This window comes from Amphiura filiformis, chromosome 7, assembly GCF_039555335.1.
Source record: "Amphiura filiformis chromosome 7, Afil_fr2py, whole genome shotgun sequence".
Taxonomy (NCBI): Eukaryota; Metazoa; Echinodermata; class Ophiuroidea; order Amphilepidida; family Amphiuridae; genus Amphiura; species Amphiura filiformis.
The window spans coordinates 4096135-4118122 of NC_092634.1; the positions used below are offsets into that span (position 1 = coordinate 4096135).

Sequence of the window (21988 nt, forward strand, 5' to 3'; positions counted from 1 at the left end):
AAAATTTGGTCAGCTTTTAATGGGACAAAAACATCGTTCTAAAAATATTTCATACATAGAAATGTAGAACAACTTTATTGAAAGCGTAATACCATTCTTAATACGTGTTATATTATCGTCCCTAGCAGCTTACCAGCAAATAAAAGATCCAGTTCCGTGTCATCGAAGAGCCGTCCGCAGAAATGTATCCCAGCGTTCTTGACAACCACAACTTCCGGGTGGTCAAAAGGTCACGTAAACAACTACATGTGCGTGAAAAGTGAAGTGATTGCTTTGATTTCACGATTTATGTGATTTGTAACATGGTTATCTTTGTAAAATGAACCCTCTTCGTTTACCTCCGCTACCAACACTTCGTGAGATTATTCGTCTCTATGGGTTACGAGCTGAAAAGCAGCTGGCACAGAATTTCATTTTAGATCTCAATTTGACAGGTAAGCTTAAAAAAATATAAGCTTACATTTGAATTGATTTCCTAAAATTAATGTCAAGCAAAATTATTTTTACAAAATAGATGTGCTCACTTTTGAGGTTAGAGTCCCATCTTTGGTTTTTTTGGTAGATCAGGCTGAGCGGCGGTGACATTTTCTGCGCCTTGCTCGTGTTTAAAAAGGTGAACATTGATTACATTGCGATGTTTCAATGATCATGATTGTGTTTCCAATACCACTGAATACGGTCATTGACGGTATTGACTAGTCAATGTTTTCAAATAATATTGACAACATTGAAAACTGTCAATGTTCTTGACATGAAGGGGAATTAAGTCAGTCAGGGAAAATACAGCCGGGGATTTGCATGTGACGTGTGCCAAAATTTTGTGAACAAGACCTGTTTCCCCTACTTTTGAAAACCTGCAGACACCTCTGACATTAGGAAGATGACCCACTCCTTTCCTTCCTCCTCTGAAACGTAAGTGTGAAATGTTGAAAATTCCAACTTGAAAGGTCAAGTTTGACTGATATTTAACAAACGTAATTGGACTTATCGACCCCTCTCTAAAGTTTGTTCGGCTTATGTAAGTGAAAATTATTTAGCTTTCGTTACTGCGCACATCAATAAAGTCCCAACTCACGGTCGCGTCAACACATGCGCCAGTCACGCATTAAGCAACGCACAACTAGCGTAAGCATTGCGCCCAACTGCGTGCATGCCATTCTATATCAATAAACAGTGTTATGAGTCTTATTTTTAAAGCCGAACAAACTTGAATGAAACTGAGCATTTTTGCTATAGGGTGTCATCACCTTTTGGTTTGTTCCCCAACACTATGGACCACAATGGCCTCATCCAAATGGCATAGTTCAATAACCTCAATTATACAATCATAGTGTAAAATTTGACCTCAAATTGCAGAGTATGAGCTTTTGTACCCAAATTTCCAAAGGTCATTCAATGAATACAAATATTACTTTATTAGGGTTAAAGAAATGTGCCCTGATAGATGAGCATGTTGTGGATCCTAGTGTAAACACTAAACACAAGTATTGATCTTTCTCCTCAGAGCAGGATTTGTCTGAAAAATAAAAGCTCAATGCCATATTCTTTTTTTTTTTTTTTATCATCAATATTTCAGATAAAATTGTCAAGTATGCTGGGAAAAATCTAGAAGGGGCGTATGTGTGTGAGGTTGGTCCTGGACCAGGAGGAATTACCAGATCCATCTTAAATAGAGGAGCAAGTCAAGTGGTGGTGGTGGAGAAAGATAAACGTTTTATGCCAAGTTTACAGGTATGTAATAAGAAATTGCTTCTAGGATTGCTTTTTAGGATCACAGGTCAAATAATTGAAAAGTCAACAAAAGTTTCTCTTAACCAGTGGTTTCTATGGACAATAGACTTTTTTCAGGGGGTATGGGGGGGGGGTGGAAAGTGAATTTCAGGGGGACAAAATCAACAAATGTTGCAAAATATTTTCACAATTTCATATAAATGTTTGGGGTTTTACTGGGAGCACCCGAGGTCATAACACCCGTTTCCAGATGCATCACTGCAGCTCCCTAAGCAGTATAAGTCTTCTGATGTCCTTCTCTTGAGAACCTAGAGACTGGAATTCCCTCCAATTGGAGCAAGCACAACTGTCATCCCTCAATGCCTTTAAGGATACGATACATGATTTACCGACAAGTGACTCATTTCGGAATGCGATCATGAATTTTGAATTTTGTTTCCACAGGCTTCGTTGGGACTCGAACCAGCGATTCTAAATTTCCTTCGATTACGCGTCTAGCGCTTTACCGCTCGACCACCGTGGCAGTTGAGTGGATGAGTGTAATGATAAAAGATAAATCTCATAATGCCATCTTTAGCCTTTTGTTTACTAAAAAAAGACGCGTTTTGTAAAGCCGTTTTATGCATAAATAGCACTGAACGTTTGGGAAAGGTTTCAAACAAATAATAAAGACACTGATGTGATGATGAAATTGCGTAAGTCGGGAATTATCTGCGTCGCAATGTTTTGTTTTGGTTTTAGGAATTTGACCTTAAAATTTACGACTTCATGACATTATCATTGAAATCAACAAAAGATATTTCAACACTATATGTCCTTGTTCTTTCTCTAGAATGTTTTGTACATGTATGTGAAATAGCTTCAACAATGGTTCGCTGCATAATGGTAAAAATAGCCTTGACCTAAAAAAGGCGAGAGGTATCATATTACTGATTCAGGCTAAATTTAAAATTGATATAAAGCGTTTGTTTTTGATCGATTACAAAATTAATTTTTGTCGTATAAAGAAATTGTATCTGGCGTGAATTACACTACAGTTTTTATTCCTAGGGCTCTTTGACTTCTTCAAATAATTTTTTTAATGATAGAGTGAATCCCCTGGCCCTCTATAATTACGCACAAAAGATCGAGTCCCCTTCCAGCTTCAGGGGCAGCTACATCTAGTTGTAGATACCTGCACTTGTAATTATTGACTGTGTCACACTTGCAATGTCACCAGACAGGGTCTAATTCTGCACAAACCCGGGCAAAGTTATTTCTATAGATCTGCTGCGCATTCAAATTGCATTGTATTGCATCGTAATTTCATTTGTGTCTATGCTAATTATGTTTACACAACATGAACTCACGTGTTTTCAAGCAAATTCGCCGATAATAGGTGATCAAAAGCGATCGGAATGTTACAAAAGTACAGATCGCATTCAGCTAACTTCATATGAGATGATCTTTGGAAAAATACGGCATAATTTGTCTTGGTGTTTGGGGAATGCCATGCAGTAAAATATTAATACGTTGCAGCAATTCATGATTGACAACTAACAATCGGCGTGTCCTTCGTATCCTCCACTGTCAATTTCTTATCCACTCACTAATCCTCACAAAAGCTTTGTGTTGATACGTAATGTGTGGAGGCAAATTGCAATAAGTACAATGAAATAATGAGTAGAGGCGGGCTCCGAGGCGGGTTTCTTCTTCATCTTACGTAACAGTATTGTTCTCCAAAAAACCGGAAGCTTGTCGTTTGGAGCTCTAGCTGAAATACAGCAAGATAATGTAAGATAGTAAATATAAACCTGTATTTTAGCTAGAGTATCTCGAGCTAAATGTCACCTGATGTCTATACAAAGAAGTTCTGGTTCACACTGCACTAGCTGTATCTGTATTCGGATTCACTTTAACTCAAAATCAATGGGTTGCTACTATGTGTGCAAACCAAGCATGAACAAGTAACTAAGTTATAGCATACATGTATTTACCATGATGGCGAATAGTTATCAAAATTAATTACCAATATGTGTACATCCATATCAAAACGATGCACTTGTCGGCTGCTACATATGTCTCATTTCACATAATAGCTAGGAATAAATACTAGACTCATCTCAAGTGCAGGTCACTTCAAATCATCCCCAAGTCACATTGTTAAAGAATGTTCTCTGTATTCCTAAACAATGTGACTTGGGATGATTTGAAGTGACCTCCACTTCGGAGATGAGTCTGGTATTTATTCCTAGCTATTATGTGAAATGAGACACATGTAGCAGCCGACATGTAGCAGCGGCAAGAAACAAGAAAATTTGAAACCTTTCATCTGTAGTCGACACCCGCATGGAGAGGGTTAATATTAGAGTCCGAAGTTTTCCGTTTTGCGGAAAACGGAATAAAATCACGGAATCAGAGGTACAACACGGAAAATGACATGTTTGTATGGTGTGACAAAAATTGTTAAAAGATAAGAGAAATAAATGTTAAAAACAATAATGAGATGTGTTTGTCAATATGGCAAAATACTGTTTGATAATACCGATATATAATGATATTACCAAGGCATGAACCCCCTATCTCTTCAAACATCGTAACATCGGTCTATTTTCGTGAGAATATTCCAATCAGAGCACTTTATTATGACATTTATCATTGCTTATACATTTTAAGCTTTATTCATGAAACACGGATTTACAAATTTTACAACACGAATTACAACACGGAAAATGGATTTTAGAAAATGGTAAACTTCAGACTCTAGGTTAATATGAATGTTTCCTCTTTTCTTTGCAGATGCTTGCTGAAGCTTCAGAGGGTAGGCTGCAGGTGTTTAATGATGACATTTTGAAATTCAACATGGAAAATATATTCCCTGAGGCAGTGAAGAAGGACTGGCATGGAGAGGTGATGCATACCCCGTAGTTTTAATATTTTCCATTTTTTATAGTATTAGTAGAAAAAGAAATAATTTTTTAAATTTAGATTTATAACAAAATTCAAAGTTATTTGAATGATTAGTATTGATTAAAGGTGATGTTTTTCTCTCTTGCATAATTTCTCTCAAACTTTATTTCAAGGAAATTAAAGTTGAGGAATCTTTAACAATGTTCATTATTTCAATTCAGTACCTTACAATTGTGTATTGGTGGACTTAAGGTTATACACAAAATGTATAAGTTTATGAAGCATGAAATATGAGTTTGTATTACAATAATGGTCTTTGCTCAAGAATGTTTGTCAAAATTAGCCATATCCGGTTCTCATACGTCAGAGCAGTAACACTTCAAAGTTGACTTGAATTCAACTCCAAGCGATCTGTTGCTTTGTGCTAAGCAGTGGAGTGATCGATATATATCGGCTTGCCCTTAGTGGTAAAGCGGCATAATAATATAAAACCAGCATAGCATGTGGCAGTAGCCAAAAAATGTGAAAATTATGTAAAGGTATGAAAGAGGACAATTTTCAGTGGTCACCTACCAGTACAACTTTTCTGCACCCTTCATGAGTTGTTTATTCTTTTTCCCTGCCATTGTAGATCTTCCAGATGTGCATATCATTGGTAACCTCCCTTACCAAACAGGAATGCTAAGATACCCTTCGATTAGTATTCATTTACCATTCAAAGGCTAATAATACTGTATTCATTTCCCCTGCCGCTGTAGATCTTCCAGATGTGCATATCATTGGTAACCTCCCTTACCAAACAGGAGGCTAAGATACCCTTCAATTAGTGTTCATTTACCATTCGAAGGCTAATAATACTGGATTCATTTTACCCTGCCACTGTAGATCTTCCAGATGTGCATATCATTGGTAACCTCCCTTACCAAACAGGAAGGCTAAGATATCCTTCGATTAGTATTCATTTACCATTCGAAGGCTAATAATACTGTATTCATTTATCCCTGCCAATGTAGATCTTCCAGATGTGTATATCATTGGTAACCTCCCTTACCAAACAGGAAGGCTAAGATATCCTTCGATTAGTATTCATTTACCATTTGAAGGCTAATAATACTGTATTCAAGTTAAGTTCAAGTTATTTTATTGACATCACCAAACAAATAGGTACAGTCAAGTTATACAAAAGATACACATATAGAAAATAATAAAGAGAATAAATAAATTATAAAACTAAACTATTAAACATCTAGGTTACTACGTGCTTCAAAAGCAGAGTTTACAAAAGTAAGAACAGGTTTTATACTATCAAAATCTGTGACACTCATTATTTTTATAAATTTAACATCGTCAGTCAGATTATCAAAGTTATCATACATATCAGTTAAAATTTTCAACATATCTCTCATAAAGTATCATAAAATGGGCATTTAATAATAACATGAAATTCATCCTCAATCATATTTAAAGTACATAGATGACAAATTCTCTTATGAGGATCTAGTATAGGTATTAAATGACTTCCCTTTTCAATCATCAAAGAGTGAGCACTGAGTCTTAATCTACTGAAATTTGATCTAAATGCGCGATGAAACATAAGAACATAATTCTCACAATGAAAATTTGTTTTGAACAAACAATAAGAACGAAGTTTAGGCTGATGTTGACATCATTTATCCCTGCCAATGTAGATCTTCCAGATGTGTATATCATTGGTAACCTACCATACCAAACAGGAAGGCTAAGATACCCTTTGATTAGTATTCATTTACCATTTGAAGGCTAATATTGTATTGATAGTGGTCGTTACTATTCATTTATCCCTGCCACTGTAGATCTTCCAGATGTGCACATCATTGGTAACCTCCCTTACCAAACAGGAAGGCTAAGATACCCTTCGATTATAGTGATGATAGTGGCCGTTACTATTCTTTTCCCTGCCACTGTAGATCTTCCAGATGTGCATATCATTAGTAACCTCCCTTACCAAACAGGAAGGCTAAGATACCCTTTGATTAGTATTCATTTACCATTTGAAGGCTAATATTGTATTGATAGTGGTCGTTACTATTCATTTATCCCTGCCACTGTAGATCTTCCATATGTGCACATCATTGGTAACCTCCCTTACCAAACAGGAAGGCTAAGATACCCTTTGATTATAGTGATGATAGTGGCCGTTACTATTCTTTTCCCTGCCACTGTAGATCTTCCAGATGTGCATATCATTAGTAACCTCCCTTACCAAAAAGGAAGGCTAAGATACCCTTTGATTAGTATTCATTTACCATTTGAAGGCTAATATTGTATTGATAGTGGTCGTTACTATTCATTTATCCCTGCCACTGTAGATCTTCCAGATGCGCACATCATTGGTAACCTCCCTTACCAAACAGGAAGGCTAAGATACCCTTCGATTATAGTGATGATAGTGGCCGTTACTATTCTTTTCCCTGCCACTGTAGATCTTCCAGATGTGTGCATCATTAGTAACCTCCCTTACCAAACAGGAAGGCTAAGATACCCATTGATTAGTATTCATTTACCATTTGAAGGCTAATATTAGGGATGCCCACTGTCAATACAGTTTACACTAGAACGATTTTTCATTTACTGTGTGCGTGCACTCACACACGTATTGTCTATGGAGAAACTGATCGATACAAGAAATCCCAGGCCTGTTAAATGGGCGTACATACTTGTTTTGATCCAAATGTAGGCCTATATCAGGGTGTTTCAAGAAATTCCTGATTCCACCAGAAAACATTAACCAAACTTTTTCCTGTTTGGTCAGTAAATAGAGAGGACCTTCCTTCATGAAGAGATCAACTTTTTTAATGAAAAATTTAATGAGATGAGAAGTACAACAGGTTGAAGTGACACCATTCCGTGCATCAGGTGTTCAAACGCAATTATCTCCGAATTTGGAGTGAATCAGACAAGCAAACTTACATACTCATAAAATTTAACTATTTTTGAAGACAAAATGTGTAGGATGTTAAGAAATTTAAGAATGTTTAAGCCTACCGCGGCCCATCTCAAATCATGCACTTCCCAGTGCACTGTTCACTACCATGTCCATTTCATATGCTGGGCATATGTTATCCATCATGGCTTCCATGCACACACAGTGTATTGCTCAATGTAGTAAAGATAACCTTTGAGTTGGAGCAAATTTCTCAAAATTGGTAGTGATTAATGTTACCAAACTTATGCCATGATGAAATATAATAATTTTGAAGATAAAATGTGCTGACCTTAAAAGATTGAACAATGTTTAAGACTACCGCTTTTCATTTGAAATAATGCACTTATTGTTCATCTCCTCTATGGAGATATTTTCCATGGCGGCCATCTCGTCGCCAGAGTGCTACACTATCGTAAGTGACATTTTTGGCCAAAATGAGATTTTGACGAATTATGAAAGGCCATATAAAAACGCACATTTTAAATCAGGTTTTAAGTTTCAAAATTGCTTAATTATTTTTAATTAATAAAATAAAAAATATCGTAAGTGCAATACAATTTTAATTAATGCATGCAAGACTATCGTATGTGCCACTTACGATAGTCTTGCACGCTAATTTTGTTTTTCATTTGCTGCAAGACCATCGTATGTGCCACATACGCTACTTTATTGGGCCTAAACAGCAAAATCACGGAATGCTACACCATCGTAAGTGCAAAACAGTCTCTAACACATCACTGGCTGTGACGCTGGCGGCTGTATGCGTTGTCATCATGCTGGCTAAGTTCATAGCTCCCATGACTGGTAATAGAGACGATAAATCCGGTGTTTTTAGTTTTAGATTCAGTAATAAATCTTGAGAGATAACATTACGCCAAAATGTGTCTTGCTATTGTAAATATTATGTGCCAAAATAAATTAACACTTGTTAAGAAACATAAAATGACAAAATATTGGATATTTGAGCCGATATTACGCATATATCCTAATTTAGCAATGAATGCTACACTATCGTATAGGCACATACGATAGTGTTGCACTTTACACTTATTTCTATTTGAGTGCAGCAGTAGCGTATGTGGCACATACGATAGTGTTGCACCTCTACACTCATTTCTATTTGAGTGTAACACTATCGTATGTGGCACTTACGACATCTAAATCAGTAAATAATTCATCGATTTATTAATTTTAACACCATTTATATAGTTTATATTATTCAAATCAAATTGCTTTACATTCCCATGTCATTTTATGGCCACTTGGAAACAAACGGCTACGCTAAACACAAAAATGCTCCTCCTGTAAAACTGTCCAAACTGCACTTACGATAGTGTAGCACTCTGCCGACGATCTATGATCATGCTTGAGGTTTCACCAAACAAACCATGGGTTTTGAGGTCTTATATTTTTTGTTGTATGTCAAAAAAATTGATTAAATTTTCAGGATGATCTTATTTTCATGTTGTTATAAGCAAATATAATGTTCCAGATAAGCTAGTTAATAAATACATTAAGAAAAAGTACCTTAAAGTTGTACTTTCTGTTAGTATTCCTTTTGGACTTTAACTTTTAAAATGTTCTAGCAGCCCTATATAAAACCGTGACACTCGAAAGGCCATATCTCTGGAATGAAACGTCCGATTAAGATTATTTAAACGCCAAAATGTTTCTTTCATCAATTCCCAGCCAATAAGTTAGGTCTGAATCAATTTAAAAGTACTTCAATTTTTAGTGGACATGCCTACTAATATTGTATTGATAGTGGTCGTTACTTATCGTTTATCCCTGCCACTGTAGATCTTCCAGATGTGCACATCATTGGTAACCAGTGTTTACTCTCTCTGGAAATTGGGTGCGCCAAATGAAACATTTTCTTCCCAAATTGGCCCAATTTTGGCTCAGTAATTCCCCAAATTGACTAATGTAATACAGCATTGCAAATTTTGTGTGCGCCTAAAAATAATTTTCACTGGGCCAAAATTGAGACATACGGCCTCTGAGTAAACACTGTTGGTAACCCCCCTTACCAAACAGGAAGGCTAAGATACCCTTCGATTATAGTGATGATAGTAGCCGTTACTATTCTATTCCCTGCCACTGTAGATCTTCCAGATGTGCATATCATTGGTAACCTACCATACCAAACAGGAAGGCTAAGATACCCTTCGATTATAGTGATGATAGTAGCCGTTACTATTCTATTCCCTGCCACTGTAGATCGTCCAGATGTGTGCATCATTAGTAACCTCCCTTACCAAACAGGAAGGCTAAGATACCCTTCGATTAGTATTCATTTACCATTTGAAGGCTAATATTGTATTGATAGTGGTCGTTACTTTTCGTTTATCCCTGCCACTGTAGATCTTCCAGATGTGCACATCATTGGTAACCCCCCTTACCAAACAGGAAGGCTAAGATACCCTTCGATTATAGTGATGATAGTATATAAATATTGACTGCTATGAGGGGCATGGTTAAGATTATAGGCCCGCGGTGATCTCAAAACCATGCTATGACCCGAGGCGCAGCCGAGGGTCATAGCATGGTTTTGAGATCACCGCGGGCCTATAATCTTAACCATGTCCCAAATAAAGCAGTCAATATTTGTTTTATATCAATCAATCAATCAGTCTTTATTTCATTCAAAATACAACAATACAATAACAGCAAAACAACACATTTGTTTTATATACCGAATTAATATAGATTTTTGTCATCTGATTGGTTAAAAGGCCTATTTTATTGTTCATAGGAGCTCATAGGCCATGGTAAAATTTACAAAGAAAGTTTTTCGTTATGAACCGATCGCGTCACCGCAACTGGCAGGCATCGCGTTGGCGCCGTGTGCGTAACGCGAACACGCCATCGCGTGCGTAACGCGAACACGCCATCGTGCGCGTAATGCGAACACGCCATCGCGCGCGCCGATGATGTGAAAATGACTATTCCCGGGAATAGTCTTTTAAAAGACTATTGCCCGGGAATAGTTCAGTTTTTACGTAATTGAGGGCATAGCTAATTCAATGACTGCACTTTTAACCAATCAGATGACAGGAATCTATATATGAGGTATATAATAGCTGTTACTATCTATTCCCTGCCACTGTAGATCTTCCAGATGTGTACATCATTAGTAACCTACCATACCAAACAGGAAGGCTAAGATACCCTTCGATTAGTATTCATTTACCATTCGAAGGCTAATAATACTGTATTAATTTTTCCCTGCCACTGTAGATCTTCCAGATGTGCACATCATTGGTAACCTACCATTCAATGTATCTACACCACTGATAATCCGATGGTTAGCGGCAGTGTCCAATCACAGTGGACCATTTGTCTATGGCAGAAGTCGTATGTTACTCACTTTCCAGAAAGAGGTTGCTGAGGTATGTTGCTATTGCAGTTGAAATCCATACACCCCCTAGCTCGAGATACTCTAGCTAAAATACAGGTTTACATTTACTATCTTACATTATCTTGCTGTATTTCAGCTAGAGCTCCAAACGACAAGCTTCCGGGTTTTTTATGCCTCTTATGCCTCCACCGCGAGGCATACTGTTTTTGCAATGTCCGTGCTTCCGTCCTTCCGTCTTTCCGTCCTTCCGTGCTTCCGTCCGGATGCGATATCTCGGGCATGGATGGGCGGATTGACTTCAGATTTTCAGGATAGGTGGGTCATGGTCAAAAACTCTGGCTACTTTTTTTTGGGTGAGGTTCAAGGTCATATACTGAGGTAAAAGGTCATTTGAGGTCAGAGGGCCCATTTTTCTTATTTACCTCTTTTCTCGGAGACTGGGGGCCGCACGTTCCTCAAACTTGGTGGCTGGGTGCATCTTGACCCCAGACAGAACAAGTTTATATTGGTTAGTGGGTCAAGGTCTCCTGAGGTCATGCAGGGGTCATCTGAGGTCAAATTATCAAAAATAGTCATATGGCCATGAAACTTGGTAGGTACAGTCAACATTTAGAGCCAAATTTTTGAAAGGTCATTTTGGGGTCATCTGGGGTCACCCAGGGGTCATCTGAGGTCAAGTTAGTACAAACTGTCGTATGGGCATAAAACTTGGAGGGTACAGTCAACATTCAGAGCCTAATTTTTTGAAGGTCATTTTGGGGTCATCCAGGGTCACCCAGGGGTCATCTGAGGTCAAATTAGTATAAACTGTTGTATGGGCATGAAATTTGGTGGGTACAGTCAATATTCAGAGCAAAATTTTTGGGAGGTCATTTCGGGGTCATCTGAGGTCATCTGAGGTCAAATTAGTAAAAACTGTCGTATGGGCATGAAACTTGGTGGGTACAGTCAACATCAGTGTTTACTCAGAGGCCGTATGTCTCAATTTTGGCCCAGTGAAAATTATTTTTGTCTCACAAAAATTTGTAATGCTGTATTACAATAAGTCAATTTGGGGAATTACTGGGCCAAAATTGGGCCAATTTGGGAAGAAAATGTTTCATTTGGCGCACCCAATTTTCAGAGAGAGTAAACACTGGTCAACATTTAGAACCAAATTTTTGGAAGGTCATTTTGGGGTCACCAGGGGTCATCTGAGGTCAAATTAGTATAATTACTATATGGGCATGAAACTTGGTGGGTACAGTCAACATTTAGAGTCAAACTTTTGGGTGATCATTTTGGGGTCACCCAGGAGTCATTGAAAGGTTGTTTTGGGGTCATCCAGGTGTCATCTAAGGTCAAATTCAGTCTCCTCTTTTAGGCTTGACGCTTTGTATCAACTTGTGAATTCCACATCACTCCCTTTGGTGGAGGCATCACGGTCGACGCTGTGCGTCGAAAACCGCGACATCCGAGAACCGCGGTCCATCTAGTTTGGAGAACAATACTGTTACGTAAGATGAAGAAGAAACCCGCCTCGGAGCCCGCCCTACTCATTATTTCATTGTACTTATTGCAATTTGCCTCCACACATTACGTAATCAACACAAAGCTTTTGTGAGGATTAGTGAGTGGATAAGAAATTGACAGTGGAGGATCTGAAGGACACGCCGATTGTTAGTTGTCAATCATGAATTGCCATAGCGTATTAATATTTTACTGCATGGCATTCCGCAAACACCAAGACAAATTATGCCGTATTTTCCAAAGATCATCTCATATGAAGTAAGCTGAATGCGATCTGTACTTTTGTAACATTACGATCGCTTTTGATCACCTATTATCGGCGAATTTGCTTGAAAACACGTGAGTTCATGTTGTGTAAACATAATTAGCATAGACACAAATGAAATTACGATGCAATACAATGCAATTTGAATGCGCAGCAGATCTATAGAAATAACGTTGCCCGGTTTTATGCAGAATTAAACCCTGTCTGACACCCCCTATGGAAGACATGACCTTTATATTTCACAGAGGGAGGGAGAATTTCAAATGGTGTTATCTGAATGGGTGACTTCCATTTGAAATCTACATCCCCTTTATGGGAGATTAAGATCATGTCTTCCGTAGGAGTGTGGATTTCAAATGGAATAGCCCAATAAGGAGAGGTTCCAAGGTCGCATTTATAAGTGACCTATTGCGGGACATATGTTTGATAAACATGTGCAATTTTTATGAAAAACAAACACTCGTTTTGGTTTGTGGGCATTTTTGTAAACAGTTTATTTACAACAGTGTTTACATGCAAGTCTATGAAGAGACTGGTCATTTAGAGTGCTATCTCCTCAGTTTTTAGGCTTGTAGTAAAAAAACAAGTTTTCACCCTATTCCTAACCTAACCCTAAACCTAACCTTGACTCTAGTTCTAACTCTGACCCAAACGCTAGCCTAACCTTATCCCGAACACAGTTAGTACTATGGAGCATCGGTTTGGTGATCCGAAGGTCCCAGGTTCAAATCCTGGATGGTCAGTGAATTTATTTTCACTGGCTGTCATTTATGTATGTGGAGACTTGTGTTAATAAAAACTGTTTTCATAAATTAACCAATTCAGGCAGAAATGAAACCTTTGGAAGCAAGAAAACCTTTGGCTAAAACATCCTTTGTAATATGTTTCTGGTATTCTTAAAAATCTAGGAAAATAATAATTATAAGATATCCTGGGGATCGAGGGGTTTTCCTGAACTGCACAGAGGGTAGATCTTAACCCTATGAGAACTACCTGGCTATTGGTCAAAAAGGAGTTTTCATTATCAATTGGACCAATCAGCAACATTGTTAGAGTAATTTCACCACACAAAAAATGGGGGTGAATTATTTGCAAAGCTTCTTTCTGATTGGTGATTAAAATTAAGATATCATGTAATTGACCAATCAGAGGCAATATTAGATCGGCAGGTAAGTAAACATTTGGCTATGAATATGATGTCATTCTGCAAAATCTGGAAACCCTTGGATAGGTAATCACAAGATGCTTCAAATGGGATATTCCAGTTGGAATCCATATACCCCCTATGGATCACATGACCTTAATCTCCTGCACAGGGGGTGTCGATTTCAAATGGAGTCACCTCTATTATTACACTATATTTCTGTTCATCAATGCAGGAAACAAATCTGGTGTAGTTTTTTACTTTGATAATTATGTTTTATTTTCTATGTTTTCTTATCTTTTTACAATAGAGGTTAACAGCCCCTCCGAATCACCCACAGAGAAGTCGTCCATCAGTTATGGCGCAGCATTTATGTCACGTTAAACATTGCTTCACAATACCAGGGAAAGCATGTGTACCAACACCGGACGTAAGTAACTAAAACCCCTGGACACTACTGATTATCTAATAGCATTCCTGATTGGTTGATAACTTGAAATGCGCATTTCAATTGCCAATTATGACTAAGCTTTAAACTATTTATGGTCAAACTTAACTGATCAGTCTGAAGTCGGACAAATTCAATTTTCAGTTTCTTATAGGATTGTTAACAGCATTTACGAATCTACATTTTGCAGGGAACCCCATTGAATTTGAATAACCAGTTCAAAAGATACGAGCAGTTAAAGCGTTTCCAAAACAATAGGAAACAAAAGGAAATACTTCTGTTGTTTGACTATATCTCAAAATCAATATTTCTGACTTCCGACTGATTTTGCTTGATCACATCACATATGATGTGTTTTTCTTGGGTACAGTTAGAAGAATTTGCAGATGGAAGTAAACAAGTTGACATATAGGAGACATTGGATGCATGAACATATTTGTGTGAATTTTCGGTCTGGAAAAGGTTTTTTTTTACTTTTTTTATATCTTTTTGTTTTTCAATTACCAATAGTATAATGTGCAGTACTTGTTTGTAAGTATGCATTAACACTCACTGACCACAGAATTATTTCCACCAAAGACAAATTCAAGGTAAACCCTACTTTATTTGCATGTACATGTCTGGCAGACTTAAAATACTGCATTTTTATAAAGTTCAATGTTTTACTTGTGTAGACGCTGAGGATGATAATACAAAATATCAGAACCCTTAGCCAGGTATGACTATACAGGGAGACACATGCAGGAAATGGTATTTTACAACATTTCTTTTTTATCCTCAGTTTTCAGATGAATGTTTTAGGGAAACTGTAAAAAAAACCTTTTTCAAAAAAAAGCTCTACGGTCGAGACTGCCAAGACGGTCTGTCGGACGAGGACAAGCAATCAACTTTTTTTTTGCTTTATCCTGCTAATATTGATGTTTATTATCTTGCAGGTTGACATTGGTGTGGTACATTTTACACCTCTCAAAGAACCACTCATCAAGCTACCCTTTCATTTGGTGGAAAAAGTTGTTAGATCTGTATTTCACTTCCGGCAAAAGTATTGCAGAAAAGGTGTAGAGTAAGTGTGCTTAAAACATTTTTTTGTTTTGGAGTTACAATGATGTAAATACAGAGCTAAGCTACTCAAATTTGGCACACTCACCAGAGCGTTTTTACCGGCTCAACCGGCGTCGTCAGCGGATCATATTGTTCTAAAGATTTGTTGTTGCAAGTAATGTTGAGACACCTCCAATGATGTCACAAAGGGTTAGACCTTGACTCTGTCTGGGACAACTGCCTTATAAAATGCAAGGCATAAAATTCCATGTAGAAAAATGCAATTTGTGTTTGACTGAAAATTTCATAAATGGCTTATTTCTTGGTAAAAATGATAAAAGGTAGCAACGAAAAGCCACTCACTTGATGCATAACTAATTAGTATGTGTTCCAAAGCTTAAAGAGAATTAATCAAGTCATTTTTGGATTATACCAAAATACATGGGGTGGCTTAGATCTTGTGAACTGCACCACCAAACAATCTAGGCCAAATTGTCTATTACATGAAACATGTAAATAGCCTGCTGCTCTGAAAGTGTAAATGCTATCCTTGGTGTTTACTGCTAGCGCATTACAATGCTGAATTCAGCAGCTTTGTCATGCAATAAGAAAAATACTGAAGTAATCAAGTATCAAAAGCTATCAAAGTATCTGCACCTTCATTTTGATGTCATATAAACATATACCAAAAAGCAATTACCCCTTTAAATAATGGCCATTATTCCTAAATGGTTGATTATATGCCAAATTTGGAATATGCACCGAAGCAGAATTTGTTTCTGCACATTATGACACCTCATTTGTTGCAATGGTCCTAATATTGATGTCACAGCGTACATTTTAATGAAAGTAACCCAAGATTTGAAAGTTGCAGCAAAATCATATGGCCCATATTCAGTATCCATTGAAGGAAATCTGTTCAGCTCTCATTGGATTATTCTTTATGTTGCATGCATTTGGAGAGGATCAAAACATGTGATAATCAATAGAGGCCCTGCATATGACGTATCATCCCGTAAATATGGCAGACTACTCAAATGCATTCAACAAAAGCATGATTGCAATCTACCGTGACAGTTCGTCTCACACACATAACCCTGCACTACGATCAAATAGGTTGATGACAACATTTGATTGAATGGACTGCACTCCGCCATAACTACGGTGAAGGACACCGGTTCAAATCCTTTGTTTGGAGCCAATGGATAAAAGAATGCAGGGCCTCTATAACAATTATCATTATTCACATCAGTGATCATTATTCACGTAATGTCAGATTAAAACATGAAGATTTCAATATTGTTTTCTGACTAACAAGGTCCTAAATGGCCTACAATTGAATACCTGAGTGGAAGAAGGGCCCAACTCCAATTTTTTACAAAAATGAGTTAGACCCAGCATTTTATTGCCAGCAGACTGTTCTTCCTTGTGTGTGAAAGATGAGCCAAAATTCACTCTCTAAATGGTCTTCCACATACACTTAATCATGGTTTTCATGGAAGTAAGGCCCAACTTCATGGAGTTGGGCCCTTCTTCCACAAATATTGGATTAAAGAGGAATTTTGTTCATCCATGAAATCTGCTTTTCACTGCAATAAACTTTCTTGCTAACATATTACATGCGTCTACTTGTGCAATTAATGGATAATTACCTAATTTCTGTAGCTATTTATAACACATCTGCTTACGGAACTGACACTTGCAGTATATTAGTGGAAGAAGGGCCCAACTCCAGCTCGTATTAAGACCTGTACCATTGCCATGGAAACATCATATATAATTTCGAATGTATGTATAATATTGTATGTTCATGTATTAAAGGTCCCCTGAAGATGAAAACATTCTGTCTATAAAACTTTTCCAAATATTAAGTTTTTTCTTAATATCTCAAAAAAAGTTTTGATGGAGTTGGGCCCTTCTTCCACTCAGGTATTCAATTGCAAGTTGTCCTTTCAGTGGTAAAGTTAGAATCAAAATTTACTGCTAGCATGGTATTACCAATAGATGTAACCCTTGGACTTCAGCTTCTTGTGACCTTCTTGGTCACCAAAAACATTCAACTTGTAATGTTTTAATATGGAATTAAGTAAACAGTGATCACTGATGTGAATAATGACATTTTCTTATTGATTATTACATGTTTTGACCTCCTCCAAAATATTCACGAAACATTATCTTTTTAATGGATACTGAATACAGGAGCAATAGGACTTTGCTGCAATTTAATACTTGGTTACTTTCATGTTAATGGACACTACATTATCAATATTGGGACCATTGCAACAAATGAGTTGTCATAAAGCGCAGAAATAAATTCTGCTTAGACTGCATATTCCAACATACAATCAACCGTTTAGGAACAATGACCATTATTTAAAGGGGTAATACTTTTTGGTAGATGTTTATATCAGATTGCTTTCACCTTTGGCATTTTTCCGCTTCTGTAAAATGACCAAATTTGTGCCCGAATCGATCATCGCCATTTTCCTGTAACTATTTTCCCTAGGAACCAGATGCTGGGGTAAATCCTCCAGTCATTGATGCTCACGCATAGCCACAATTATCCACCATGTTTGATTAGTTGCAAGAGAGGGCCATGGGGCTTAGGCTAAGGAAGGAATAAGTAGGGCCATGATGTTTCAGGATGGTACAATTTATGCTAAATGTTACCACTTTGTTTCTCATATCACACAGAATCCTGTTCCCATATCCAATGATGAAAGAGTTAACCAATGAAATGTTTGAATCATCTGGTGTGGATCCAACTCGTATAGCACCATCACTCAGCATGGAGGAGATTAATGGTCTGTGTTTAGCCTACAGTGCTATTTGTGATAGGATACCTGGTCTTATTGATTACAACTATAGGTAGCACACACTGTACTAAGATTATATCATAATTTTGTTACTTATAATGGATCCTGGGTTTTTCTATCGGAAGTCAGGTTTGTACTGATATTTCTTCCACACAAAGGTAACTAGGCATATTGTATAACAATAGATACAGCTCAGAGGTTTTTTGTATTGCATTGCACATGGTCACTGGGTGGGAAAAACCTCATATGTACTTTTGGCCCTTGAACATGGATAAAGCCTTGTAGGTGTAGACTTTATATTGACGAGGTTGCTTCATCCATGTTCAAGGGCCAAAAGTACATGCAGGAAACACTTCATAATTACTTTTGGCCCTTGAAAATGGATAAAACCTTGTAAGTGTACACTTTATATTGAATGGTTTGATTCATCCATGTTCAAGGGCCAAGAAGGCATTGCTGTCAAATTGATTTCCGGAGGACAAACCCATGATTCACATAATTCATCACATTTCCAGCCATGTTTTTCATTAACTTTTGATGTATTCCACAAGTTATTGAAGAATGTGGCTGGAAATGTGATGAATTATGGGTTTATTACTCAGAAAATCAAAATTGCAAATGAGAAACATGTAAAAATGACTCAGGCATTTGGCGTAGCAGGCTGACAATATGTGACATGATCAAGGGGAATGAGTCACATGTCGACCCCAGTCGAAAATGAGTTTTTCTAAAGAGGACATTTAGAGCTTTCAGAAACTGAAAACCCCATGTTGATACAACTTTTTATTGCGAAGTTACGTTAATTTATCAATCGCTGAAAACAATATAAAACAAAAGAATTTTAACACTTTCTTTGTCAATATCTCAAAATCAATATTAGCGACATCCGACTCATTTCCCTTGATCGTGTCACATATTGACAGTGGCGTAGCCAGGCTGGGGGGAAGTGCCCCCAGGGATAAAATGGGGATGGCAAAAAGATGTTCTTAAAATGACTAAAAATGGGACAAAAAATTGACAAATGGGAATGAAAATTTGGCTTTGTCCCCTCACACTAAAAAGCTGGCTATGTCACTGTATGTTGATTGATCATCAGACCTGGAAAAATGTGCATTTCCCAGAAAGAAAATGGAAAAAAAAACACTCAAAGTTAGCACTATTTCACACAATTTCTTTAGCTTATGGGGAGGAAAAATTTCCCTTCTGATACCAATGTTGGTACTTCCTGAAGCTGGATTCCCATTCTTTCCAGGTCTGTTGCTGACTTGGAGGGAGTGTGGGGTCATCAGTGAATAAGCCAAATAATCACAGCTTTTATTTTACAAAGACATTTGCCACACTCCCAATAAAACAGGAGAGTATGAATTGGTAACAATGACATACTGGGCCAAATTTGCTGTAGGAGTGCAAATTGAAAACTTGCCCCAATGATCAACTCCTACTCCCTATTCTAGAAAAATACAGCACTAATTTTTTTGGATTAAAAAAACATCATGTTTGGCCAAATGAAACATAGCTAAATCGTAATCCTTTAGTTAGTACTAACTGGCAATGAAAGTAAAATTTTGAATTTTTGGTCAATTTTTGGAAATAAGGGCCAAAAACATGCCTTTTTAGGGTGTTTTTCAACCTCTTTCGTATTCTGTGACAATCAAGCCCAATTGAACGAAGACTAATTTCAAGTTATGCATTCTAATTTTTGGAAAACATATTTTCCAATCTTTTTCATAACCAATTAGCAAAAATAACATATTAAAATTTTGAGCTAACTCTTACCCTAAACTCAAGATTTTGAATGCTTAGACTTGTGCCAAGTCTTACAATTTTGTGACTACACTTTGAATTATAAGAAAACATGGAAAATTGCATGTTTTTGGACCATGTTCCCTCAAATTGCAAAAATATTAAAATTCGACTTTTATTGCCAGTTAGAACTAACTAAAGGATTAGGATTTAGCTATGTTTCATTTGGCAAAACAGGATAATATATTTTTAATCCAAAAACATTAGTGCTGTGTTTTTCTGTAATGGGGAGTAGACTGTACCTGTGTGTGCAAAAACAATAAGCATTGAGAGGGTTGGGCAAGCTTTGAGACACTCTTCTTTTTTTGCCTAAGTATCTGTTATATTGGGCATGCCAAAGCATAAAAGGCTTCCTTGGTAAGGCCCTTATATGACCCAGGGGCAGGTAGGATCCAGGTACCATGGTAGTAGCATATTGCATTTGGAAGTTTCAGGAGGAGAGGGAGGTTAAATTTGTCTGCTGGTCCGACGGGCTGCTCCCCTAATGATATGCAATTGGGTTATTCCAGTTGAAATCCATACACCCACACTGTATGGAAGATATGACCTTAATCTACCATAAAGGGAGTATGAATTTTAAACGAGGTTACTTGAATGGGCGGCTCCATTTAAAATATTCACCCTGTGTGTGGGAGATTAAGGTCATGTCTTCCATAGGGGATGTGCATTTCAACTGGAATAGCCTATTATTTGTTTCAGACAAGTGAAGAATAAGACAAGAAAGAGGACAACACAAACATACTTTTTTCTTTTGTTTTGTTATCTTTATCACCGATAATTGTAAATGAGAGTACAATAGAATTAATAGCTAGTATTTTATATTTACTGGATATTATGTGATTTATAACGATGGACTTTTCTAGTTGAAATCCATACACCCCCTGTGGAAGACATGACCTTAATCTCCCACACAGGGAGAGTGAATTTCAAATGGAGTCATCCGTTCAGGCAACCCCACGATCCATGATAGGAGATTAAGGTCATATCTTCCACAGGGGGTGTTTGGATTTCAAATGGTTAATAGCCCAACCCCAGGGTATCCCAGTTCAGCCTAAAGCTGGTGTAACACTGGGCTTTTGAGAACCAGAACATCAAATAAACACTTAAACTATTATACTGTAGGCTCCTATAAGAAGAATATATTAAAAACAACTGAATGTTAATACAATAAGTTATCAAAGTACACTTAATTGTTCATGTGCATTTATAATTAAAAAACAAAAAAATAAAACATTATTTCAGAATAATGCATAATTCTTCCAATTCCAAAGTGAATACATATTTTAACTCTGTGTAGTTGACATTAGTTTATTTTGTTAACAGATTGTTTTTGCAGATAACAGTTATAAAGTTTCAGTTAACCAAACTGGAAATCAAATTGATCATGTGATTTAATAAATGCAGCAGCTTGACAGTAATTCAATTAAAATTTGTAAATGATCATCACACAGTTTAGATTTACAAGTTGAGATTTCAATCAACCAAAGTGCCAATCAAATTGATCATTTGATATCATTGTCCTAAACAGAGCAGCTTGACTATAATTTAGTTAAAACATAATTTATGATGATGGCACAGATTAAATGTCAAGTGTTTGAAATTTCATTTAACCAAATTGCCAACCAAATTGATAATTTGATATCATTATTCTAAACATGGCACCTGTAGATTAAATGTAAGTTGTGTGTAGTGTTTTGTAGTACTCAGGTTTGTTAGGGTTAATGATCATGGCATGATGGCACTGATTAAATGTCAAGTGTTTGAAATTTCAGTTAACCAAATTGCCAACAAAATTGATCATGTGATATTTTACTGAATTGCCAACAAAATTGATCAGGTGATATTTTATCATAGACTTGGTCACTTGGTGGCTTGACATTGATGTAAAGGAAATTTTCAAATGATTATGGCTCAGATTAAATTTAAAAGTTTTTAAAATTTAAATCAAGTGAATTGTCAATCAAATTGATTTGATATCACTATCCTACACTCAGTAGGTTGACTCTAATTAAAGTA

General features: G+C 36.9%; 1 protein-coding gene across 1 annotated transcript; it reads left to right on the forward strand.

Moving 5' to 3' along the window:
- Positions 1 to 240: 240 nt before the first annotated feature.
- LOC140156647 (dimethyladenosine transferase 1, mitochondrial-like) lies at positions 241 to 21536 on the forward strand. Its single transcript, XM_072179583.1, has 8 exons — positions 241 to 434; positions 1577 to 1731; positions 4510 to 4620; positions 9275 to 9281; positions 10835 to 10977; positions 14175 to 14294; positions 15248 to 15375; positions 18048 to 21536. The coding sequence occupies exons 1-8, from the start codon at positions 320 to 322 to the stop codon at positions 18223 to 18225; spliced, it is 957 nt and encodes a 318-aa protein (XP_072035684.1). The 5' UTR covers positions 241 to 319; the 3' UTR covers positions 18226 to 21536.
- The last annotated feature ends 452 nt before the right edge of the window (positions 21537 to 21988 follow it).